At 36.6% G+C, this 11,826-nt stretch overlaps 1 protein-coding gene across 1 annotated transcript; it reads left to right on the forward strand.

Annotated features, from left to right (window-relative positions):
* The first annotated feature begins 642 nt into the window (after positions 1–642).
* LOC117108847 lies at positions 643–7,339 on the forward strand. The gene is made up of 5 exons (XM_033251015.1): positions 643–1,010; positions 4,046–4,106; positions 5,686–5,783; positions 6,409–6,519; positions 7,259–7,339. The coding sequence occupies exons 1-5, from the start codon at positions 939–941 to the stop codon at positions 7,337–7,339; spliced, it is 423 nt and encodes a 140-aa protein (XP_033106906.1). The 5' UTR covers positions 643–938.
* The last annotated feature ends 4,487 nt before the right edge of the window (positions 7,340–11,826 follow it).

Here is an 11,826-nt window from a genome sequence, read left to right on the forward strand (position 1 = left end):
TAACAATAATAATAATAACAAAACAATAATAATAATAATAATAATAATAATAATAATAATAATAATAATAATAGGCCTAATAATAAATAATAATAATAATAATAATAATAATAATAATAATAATAATAATAATAATAAATAATAATAATGAAATAATAATAATGTGTATGTACAGTGTAGGCTACCGTATTACTTAAATGTAAAAAGTAATGAAATGAAATAGGCCTACTAGGCCTATATTGTATTTATTAATGTTAATTAGCTCATAACACAGACATAAATTGTTATAAAGTTCCCCACCCCGCCCCATCCCCTCTCCGCCCGTTTATAACTTTAGGAAATAACCATGGAAAAATTATTCCTCCATAGTATAGGCCTTCAAGGTGAGATATATGGATGCCCGATCGATCTCAGTGGCACTTCCAGTCGGTTTCAATTGGTTGCCAGTGTTTGGGTAGGATCGCTGGAAGAACAAAGCTACACACATTGGCAGAGACACGGTCGATCGAACGCACGTCGCCCCTCTGGTTGGTTGGTTGTCAGTTCCAAACTGGATTGACAGTTCGCTAACGATTTTCTCACTTTAGCTCAAAGCAACTGGCCAGATTTGCATAATCACAATATATATAATAATTCAATATTTTTGGTTGGATGCTAAATATTTTTTTCCCGGCAATCGACCTTGTATGAGCCTGGACACGTAGCATCAACTTTCTCCTCGATTCACCAAAAGTCGGTTGGATCTACAACCACGGCAACTTCACAAAACACTATGCAGAATTTTGTGTTGTAAATATGGAATATGTCCTATGCATCTAATAATAATCGTACGGCACTGAGTTAAATATCAGTTGTTTTTGAAAAGGCGGACGGTAGGCCTAAGTAAGAGGCGGCGGAGTGCTTATCCCTGGAGGAGTAGGCTATGCCCAAGGAGCGTCATGGCATTGTTTAGAAAATGTTGTTGGTGTGGGGTTCGTCGGGGATCAATTTTAGCAGCACTTTTTTCAATGGTGAGTGGAAAACGCCTTGTTTTCATGTTAATCTGTACCTAGCTCCCATTAATGTTGCGTTTTAATAACTATCTCTATAGACCTACTTCTTTTAACTTATTATAAATTCGAATTATACAGACCTAGAATCATGAAAATAGAAAGGATATTATATATCATCTATGAAGGAATTGATGATTTTCATTTCATTTACCGGTATTTTATTAATTATATATTGTTGTTATTGATGTGTATTAAAATCAACTTTTTGGTTTTAATTGCCACGACAGGCAGAAATAAATATTAGGCTAAATGATATCCAAAAGATAATGCTTATTAATATGCTATTTCTCTAAGTAGGCTTACTATCGGCCAGTGGACTGACCTACCGGCTCTTGCCAACTCCCAGTCGAAGTTATTTTATAAAAACTATTAACTTTATTTTTTGAACTTCCACAACGTTTGCGAATGTTAAGCAGGGCACTTACTGCGCTCCACGATCGTCGGCCGAAGCGATTCTATAGAGAACGCAACTCCACGGCGCGCGCGTAACGGATCGTTCTTAATGACTGCCACCACCGGCAATCAACAGACGGCGTCGCGTCGTCCAGCGCTCCTAAGGAGCGGAGTTGGCTTCCGTCGTACGACGCGCAGTGAAAGCCCAGCTAATAACGTTTTGTGTTTGCTATGCTGCGAACCTCAATTACCACACACTCACCATTTAAAGAAAAAAAAACCAATTCTGAATAAAATCTTAGGGAGTGGAGGACAAATTCAAATTTATTATAAATATCGTAGTCAAACATCAAATTGCGTGGCACAAAAACAGTTCAACAAATGTATCGATGTTGTCTGCATTTATCGATAGAGACTAGAAATAAAAACAGAACATCGCTTAATTCATTCAAGTTTGGAAATGACATAATTTTCAGTTTCTGTAACAATAATCCCGAGAATTATCAGATTTAGGTCCTGGTCTAGGCATATTCCATTTAGTAAAACGTGTAGTGTTTGGAGTGTTTTGCAATACGCTTCGTGATACTTGTATTTACGTTTCGACCAATATGAATTATCATCCATTTAAATCTTTTTAAGTACTTCAAATTGTCTGTTAGGACTTTGTTGTAATTTAATGTGTTTGTCCGATTTCTAATCATCCTTCACTAATATCTCCGCGACATCTACGTCACAGTACGTAACTGATTCACTAGTTCTTCGTTGGGCATGTCTTACCAGACAGGTAAACTGCATTTCTTTATGCCAGGGATTTCGAACGTCAGATTATCGTAGGTCTATTTGTTATGCCTTAACGTTCTGATAGATGCGACACTTTATGTAATATAAGTTATCCTTTTAAATGTCAACTTAATAATTATGATCTTTGTACAGACGAATATACGTAATCATTCTTTTTTATCACGTCATCGCACAGTAGGCTAACACACACTTTCTTAAACGACTTGGAGGTAGACTGGGGATGTAGGTTCACCCCCCTTTAATTATGGACTATGTATGAACTATAAAGTCAAAATTTTATTTTCTTAGAATTATAATTTCAAATCGAACTTAAAAACAGTAGTGCAACATTTTTAAATTTGTTTTGTGTCATTTTTGGGTGTGCGTCAAAAAATATTATTTTTCCGAGAACAACGATTTTCTTTGGTTATAAATCCACTGATATCATTCGCTATTATGGATAAAAAGTAGTACTAACATTAGCGACTCAATTAAATATCTTTATACTCCTTGTAATGCTACACAGTACATGGCTAAGTAAAACGCATGCTGGGCGAATGGATTCCAATTAATTTGATTTGCTTCGATTCCGTCTTTGCTAAGTACGACCTTCATTTAGATATAGGTGTCGCTTTTCCTGAAATATTTTTAACCACAAATTCAGATAAGGCTCTATAATAATGATAGGCCTTCTAATAATGATGGTGATGATGATGATGGTGCTAATGATGATGATGATTATGACATGGTGATAATGAGGGTGGTGGTGGTGGCGACGACGATGATGATAATAATGATAGCAGTGGCGCTGAGGGGCCGGGGCAACTGAGACAAGTGCCACTGTAAAAACTTAACTATGTCATGAATCTTTTCAGCACGTTTGAATAAAAGGAAGGATATAGTTTTACTTTCCATGTTCTATATTTTTCATTACCTAGTAAAATTAGGCACTCTATAATTGATTTAATTAGTCCTCTAATCCGGGGGGGATGGGGTGGCACTAGGGATCTGCCCCTCGATCCCGCTGGGACCCTAGGCGGTCCCAAGACCCCTAACCAATGGGCCCAGACATGCAGCGAAGAAGCTCCGGGGCCCGCGGGCGCTCTAGGCGACCCTGGATGATAGTGGTATATGATGGTCTGGTGAAGATGGTGGTGATGATGTTGATAAATGGGGATGGTGGCTATAATAATAGTTATGGTGATGATAAGCATGTAGTGTGCCCTTATCATCCACTCAAAAGCTAGACCTATGCTAAGGTCGCTCACGATAAACTTGAAGAGGAAAGTGTCTAGCATCTAAGTTCATGATCATCAATGTGGTTCACTCTCTATGATCAATAGCGCATAGAGCTGCATTGTTATACAGTGATCTATTTTACCCGATCGAACTGTGCGAAAAATCGAATTATTGCCCATCATGCCTTTTGGTGATGCTTAAGGTGATCAATAGCAGACGATAGTGACGGTCAACCACTAAGGTCTCGATCCTCGTCGTCGTCGTTTCATTGGATTCTTCCTCTTCACCATCATCATTTGTGGTCGTCATATTCTTTGTTATTTTTACCACCATAATCAATTGTTTCATCGTCGTCGTCGTCAAAATCATCATCATTTGTCGTCATCATCACCATGTCGTCACCATCATCATCATCATCATCATCGTCGTCGTCGTCATCAGCAACATCGTCATCATTATCATCATCGTCGTCATCGTTAACATCATTATTATTATCATCCTTTGTCGTCATTTTTTATAGTATTCTACTATATGCTTCTTCATCATCGTCATAATCTTTGATTATTTTTTTATATCCACAGATACTTTTTACACTGCTCTTCATATTCTATTATAAAATGCATAGAAATGCTAAACAAACGGGTATGTATTTTCATGAAATGATTTTATTGGTAATAATGATATTCATTACTGATTAATTGTCGTCATAATCAAAATCATTGTAATCAACACCATCATAGCAACAGCATGCGTCATACTCACCATCATCATTATTATCATCATCAATAAAACATACCGGGTAATCATCATCGACAATATAATCATAACACCGTCATCATTAATTTAGCTTTTTTATTCGCGATAAAATACCCCTTGCTGTGATAGGGTTTAATCCCAAGACCCTGGATTGGAAAGCAAGCGTAGTAACCAACAAGCTACAGTATTCAAGTCCATTGTCAATGTTATCTCAAGGATGACTATAGCGACGCAATTTTGTCGTCGCGTCGTTGAGTGACGCGTCATGTTCACTTTGTATTTTCCCCCCGATAATATACCTACCCATTAATCGCACAAGCTGAAGTTGAGATCATGAATATGGCTACGTGCATAAATGTTACAGCACAATAACACAAAGCAGTATGATGGTATGAACAAATACATTTCTGAAAGTTGTCTCTCCTCCTCCAAGGTATCATCATACCTTAATAATGCTCCCAGGGGGCGATCCTCTCAAGAAATCAATATGCGGACTTTATCGTCGCGAATCTCAATACGTTTAACATGAAAATCAATGAAGAATATCATTCGGTTTCTCAAATATGTGTTCAGGTACGGCGGCACCATTATTAACTTGATTAAGCCCTCGGACAAATTTCCAACGTACTTTGACGTAAGTAGATTTTATGGGCGGTGCAAACCAAGGACGTGGCATACGTCGTCGTATTCTAGCTATGACTCGAAACTTAACTATTACAGGCCTACGGTATAAGGTAGTCTGGAATAATATTTATATGAAGGAAGTAATTACATTTATTCAGAAAAAATCCACAACAAATTACAAATTGCAAATTATTTACATAGGCATCAAAAGAAGCGGTGGCTTGTCAGTTTGAATACCAAACATACACGCACAGAATACATAGTAAACACATCAACATTTTAATTTTTAAATTTGGGATCGCCCACAATTGCCGGCACCCCCAGGAAGGGGAAATGCCTCAGTGATCATCACGTCATAGTAATAATACCGTGCGCCTCAGACACCAAGACATCTCCGACAGCGTACTGCCTTGGAAAGTGCCAGCGATCATAGACGACTCCCAAGAAAAGTTTTCCTTAATAAGTATTTATTATTGTTATCCCCAAATGTACACAAGACCTGATAAGCAGGGCCGGGGTACCGGGTGGCGCCAGGATTTACCCGACGGGGGTCCGAATGGCTACATGCACAGGGGGAGCCACCCCTGCTGATTAGTAGTTTCACTGATTTTCCCCCGTTCAATTGTAATGCCAGAATTCCCCGACAAGGGATTATAGGTCTCCGACAGGGTATCAATGGTTCGGGGATGGGGGTACCCCCTGGACACCCACTGATGTCGCCACTGATAGAGATATTCCAACAATACCAATGGGGTAGCAGTCACTACATTGTCATTCGTATTCGCATCATATTGCACGTCGTGTGACGTAATCATGCACAGCCTATCATTTGTATTTTCAGGAGAAAACAAGGACATGTTGTGGCTGTATTACGTAACTTATGTATTCTCAGTTATGATTTTCATCTCAGCTGGGCTCGTAATACGAGGGATCGCAGACGTAAGTATTATATTATTGTTTGGGCTCCCAATCCTCCTCACCCCATAGCCCCACCCCTTGGATATTGACAAATTGTTGTTAACACGTGTGTTAGCAAACGAGTTTCCATTGGTCAGTTGGTGCGTTTGATTGACATTCCGGAAGGATCACTTAGGCTATGCGCGACCATCGCAACAAAGCTTATAGGCCTAAATCCGTAATAACGAAGTGAATTTAAGTTAGCCAGAAGGCCTACTTAATAGAGTCCGGGACAACTAACGAAAACTGCATTACCGTACTGTAGGCTACAAGTACATTGAAGGGGGAACCCTCCCCCGTCGCATTGAACCAAAAATATTAATTTACATATCCAAATTACGTTATTTTGATTGCCAATTCCTAATATTGAGGTCTAAACGCACAATTTTGGGCCCTTCTAAACCATACCAAACTCTCTCCATAAAACCTAACAGGAATTGTTATTTCTGGACCCTGACTTCAGAGCTCTATAGTCGGCCCCTTGGTTCGGACACCGCTGTCGGACCACCATCGACAAAATTTCTTGAGTAACCACTAAGACGAGACACACGTGATGATATAATTATGGTATGGTCTACAGACACAGTATATGAATATTTTTTTACAGGATCGGCGGGATTCCCGTATGCTACTTATGCCTTTTGTAGTACTTATGTCTATGTATGTCGTTATTCAAATATCTGCTTGGATCCAAGCTATGGTTTCTGGTTCGCCAGTTGTAAGTTGGTTTGATTTGATCATTTTCATTATTATCGTTATTGTCATAATCATCATCATCACCATCGTCGTAATTCATCATTATCATCATCTCGTCATCATCATTATCATCATCATCATCATCATCATCATAACAACCACCACATTTAATAACAGCATCGTCATCATCATTATTATGAATTATCATGGTTTTATTCTCCTAAACATAATCAGCACAACATACGTGTACAGTAAATTTTTTTTAATTTTTTTTACATTATCATCACCATCATCATCAAAATCACCGCTACCGCAGCACCATCGCTAGTACTATAATTGTCCTCATCTTCATCATCATTAATAATAATTTACCATTATTAGTATTGAGGTTTCGCAAGCTTACGAAAACGATACGGTTACGTCATCAATTTTTTAGTCAATCCCTCCCATACGGAACTGTAGCATGTCTGTCGCAAAGTAGGCGAACCATGACGATCAATCAACGATCATATACTGCTCGTATTTGTATTGTTGATTATGTTTGAGGAATGGTGATAATGAAGATGACGTACAGTATTCGTATTCGTTATTGTTTTTGTAAGGTTGCGAAATATTCCTATTATCATCAACCGCACCATTAACCATCAACAATCATTATAATACTTAATTAACTACAACTCGTTTCCTTTAATGACTCGATCGTTATTTGTATAGGCCTATGTTCGTACTGTGATTTTAATACTATTTTGTTCTATTTTCAGTATATAATCATTCTTTTCATATTGGCTATTGGCTTATGTGTAAGTATTGTGACTTCATATGAAATTAATTATTATTTTTGATTAAAACAACGTCAAAATTATTATTATTATTATTAATATTATTATTAATTAATAAGTCTTAGGGCCTAATTATATTCTGTTCTTTGTTTTGTATTAATCTTGCACTCTTTTTTCGAGATGTGATGTACCAACTAATTTTCCGAACGGACACACATAAAGATATCTTAAATTAGTACTATGTTATTATTGTTATTAAAATTAAATAATAATTATATTTAATAGGCCTACTGTAATAATAACGATTAATGTTGTTGTTATTAGTATTATCATTACTATTATTACCATCAATATTAACAAATCCATCATTGCTATATTATTATAGCAATAAATAATTAATAATAATAATAATAATAATTAATATTATGGTCTACTACTACTGCCACTGCTGCTGCTACCACTGTTACTACTACTGCCACTGCTGCTACTACCACTGCTACTACTACTGCCACTACTGCTACTACTGCTACTACTACTGCCGCTGCTGCTGCTACCACTGCTACTACTACTGCCACTGCTGCTGCTACCACTGTTACTACTACTGCCACTGCTGCTACTGCCACTGCTGCTGCTACTACTGCCACTGCTGCTGCTACTACTGCCACTGCTGCTACTACTGCTACTACTACTGCCACTGCTGCTGCTACCACTGCTACTACTACTGCCACTGCTGCTTTAATACCTGTCTCTTATACACATCTAGATGTGTAAAACGTTAAAGAATAATGTATAAGTCTTTATTGTACCATGATTTATTTAATATGCATCTTTTCGGAGATCCCGTTTTGTTGTTCAAAACCTAATAGTGTGGGTGGATTCTATAATAGTCTCTGTTAGCGCTGTTCAACTACGGATGCGCAAGAGTGTGAAACATCAGTTGCTTCAATCGGATTAGAATTCCCAACGAAGACAGGTTCGCCAATACACATAGGACCGAGGCTCAAAAAGTAGTGTTGACTCAACTGTGGATCTCTTTGTTTTGGCAATGCTAAAAAATGGCCTCTCTACTACTAAAAATAACAGTATAACATAAGAGCCTTAAAATCGTTTTGTAAGTTACTGATGCATTACCGTATACCCTCACTGCTTTAATTTATTCTGTTTTTGTAGTGATTTTGTAGGTAGATAGCTTTGAATTGCGATGAAATGTTGAAGAACAGATCGGCTCACATTTTCGAGAACAAAGCCGCGAGGTGATTGGTTCAAAGTTACATTAAGCTTTTTCAACGCAAAATGTTGACTCCGCTGGTGCATTTGCGTCGAAATGTGGTGACTGGTGGGCGGGAGGTTTGCTTTCTGGACTGACTCTTATTAAACACGGCTCAGAGTTTAAACTGTGCAGCCAATGACATGAGATGCTCTTACTATTTAATAATCTAATTGCAAATCGTGGTTGGTATTTTAAAACTTTTTAGTGTATATCTAGTTTTTCATAATTTAATCTTTGCTTTAATATCAGCCGTGGCCATCGATGTCTGCACACATTGTTTTGTAAATTTTAATTTTAATAATAATTAACAGCTAATTTTGTAGTTTGATAAATAAATGTTCAAATGTAAGAAATATTGACAATTAACAGGCCAAACTAATGACGGCACACTAATCAAAATAGCGGGTCTGAGCTGATAACGTAATATTAATCGCAAAAAAAAGAAAACACAAATGGAAAACGTAAAGAAATAGACGTGGTCAGCCGCGGCTCCTCTGGGCAAGTTTATGCCTTGACACAAACGGAAAAAACCCTTAATATTTACTGAAAAAAAAATGAAAGTCAGAGTTTATGTGAGAGACAACATTGTAACATTCTATGTGTTTTTTCTTATTTGGTGATGTGGTAGGGTAAAGTTTTATTTCAGGCCTAACGTTTGTAGATAATGAAGAAGTATAGTAAATTACTAGAAATATGTGCTAATTTGAAGTGCTAGAGTACGTCCTTATTGTTTAGTTTCATGTGGCTACAAAAAAATGTATCATAATTATTTAATAATCGTTATTAAATCATTGCCGTATTATAATAATATTTTTGTTATTTAAAAAGAATATATTATGAACATTGTATGCAACCTCCTTTCAGTGGCGCTTCTAGTCTTGAAATGGGAAGGAGGCTGGGGGCGAAAAGGTGGAGTGAGGGGCACTTGGTCGCAAATATATGAGATAATTTTTAAATACTTGAGTGTGATTTTTAGCCTCAGACATGGGAATTGGGGGTGGGGGCGACTGGGATGGAGTTTTGTTTTTTGCTTTTTGTTTTTTGTTTTTTTGATTTGGGAGGAGGTTCTTGCCGGGACTAGAAAAAAAATCAACAGTAAATTTAAATAAAAAGAATAACTTAAAAATAATTTTAAATTTTCTACCAGCTAATTTAAGGTTCCGTAAGAATAATTCGGAACGGTATTATTTATGCCTCTGTTTTAACAGCGGCATAAAAATGTCAAATTAACGAACTCATAGAATTTTCGCATTGGTTCTAGCGGCAAATAAAATAGAGGGCGGCAAACACATATTTTATGCTATCAGGCGCAGGCTAGACAACGCGAGAGACCCGTCCGCGTACTGAAAATAAATTCATTACGATCACACGACGCGGCAGTTAATTTTCAAGTAATCAATTGCGCATGACTGTGTCAAAAGTGAAATAAAGTAAACAAACAAAACCCAGACCTCTCGGTAAAACGGCTTGACTCTGTAACCAAAACAGAGAATTTAGAGTTCGGCATAGTCCGACTTTCGTTTTTTGGCAATTACAAAAATAGTTGAACCATAACATGTTCTGTTGGCTGTATTTTCCATTGGCTTATGTTTTCTCTTAAAATACTGTATACCCAATAAAATGATAATAAGGTACTGTAGCGTTGATTGATGTATGAGACTGTTTTCTACATTCTTCTGATAACACCTACATTTATACAAGATTACCATACAAAGTAAAATCCAGACTTTAGATGTAATATCAATACAGTACTTTATACAACATTCAAAAGAAAATATTGATAAACTAAAACAGTAGTAATTGTAATGAAAGTTTTAGGTACTACATGGCTCAACTATTTTTTATTTGGGGGTTAATTGGTCAAAATCGCATGCAAATCACACTGACAACACCGGGACGTCAACTCGATTTTTAGATTATTTTTCAGAATAAAATTATAGACCTAGTAAATAACTTAAACATTAAAATTATTCGGGACAAATATTTATCTTTACATGATATGACCCATGTCATGTGTACATCGTGAACTCAAGCGGTAAAGTAGTACGTACCGTACCGTCCCGATTCAAGGAATGACGCCGGGACCGTATTGATAATAAATAATAGCTACGATGAATTTTCTCTAAATTGTACAATGCAGATAGGGCCTACCTATCATCAGTATAAACTTAATATACAAATGAACATTTAGTAACAAAATTATAGTTACTGCATTCAACAATTATGTGGAAATTCATTGTACTATTATTTACTAATTATAGTTCCGTGAGAATTCTGAGAATATATATTGTAATTATTATTTTTTTTTTTTAAAAACATCGTACCGACGTTATTATTTTGTATCAAGACGGTTAAAATAATCACAATCTAGCTTCTTACATTAACTTAAATGTATGTGTAGACTAATTGCTAAATTTATATCACCTTAAGCTATATAAATGTGTAAAATATAAGCATGAATCTGTACTTACATTAGTGGCGTATTAAGAGACAGCGCCAATCCTTCCCAACCCCTGGTCGACGTTAAGGTAAATAAAACTCGAAAAAAAAAACTGTTCCAAAGGCATGTTTGCATACATTTTTATATTATTTGAAACATCTTACTTGAATCTATTATACTCTGTATGATGATGGTGATCAGGCATACAGATTTCAAGAAAAATACAAAAACAGCTTGTAGTCCCTGTGCATTTTTGCATACGTATTTGTGACATAGTTTTATGTACTTATTAAAACATTAATACAAACCAAAGTTGTCAGTTATTTCATTTGAAACCAGTGTCAGTATAATCTTAGGTAAGCAAGTGGTTAACATAATCAAGAATTTAGTCCAATGAAACTGTTTATCAACTTGATACTTTCCGACGAAAATTAACCCTACCGGCGTCACCACGGCGTCCACACCGATCGATCTAACGTGACGTTGTTAGGTACGGTAGGTGTTTTATAGATCATTGAGAATGGTAATATTACCGAAAAAATAGATAAAATGACAGTTGAATGTCCAACAAAGACAACTGAAGAGTTCGTCATTAGAAGTTATTTAGTATAACTTTAATCGGAAAATTAATATCAATATCGAGTTGCCGTCCCCGGCGTTGTCAGTGACGTCGTATGATTTGTGTGCGATTTTTACCAATTAAGCCCTCAGTAAAAAATCGTGAGGGCATGGTGAAGGCTGGTTAACGATTTGGTGGCATATCGATTGAGTATTTTCATTCATCCTATCATGTAGGTCAGGGAGTATCTAGATGTCTCTAAGTGGGGGGGGGGGTCTGGT

The sequence above is a fragment of the Anneissia japonica genome, unplaced genomic scaffold, assembly GCF_011630105.1.
Source record: "Anneissia japonica isolate Jap-2015-1 unplaced genomic scaffold, ASM1163010v1 scaffold6417_len956965_cov193, whole genome shotgun sequence".
Classification (NCBI taxonomy): Eukaryota; Metazoa; Echinodermata; class Crinoidea; order Comatulida; family Comatulidae; genus Anneissia; species Anneissia japonica.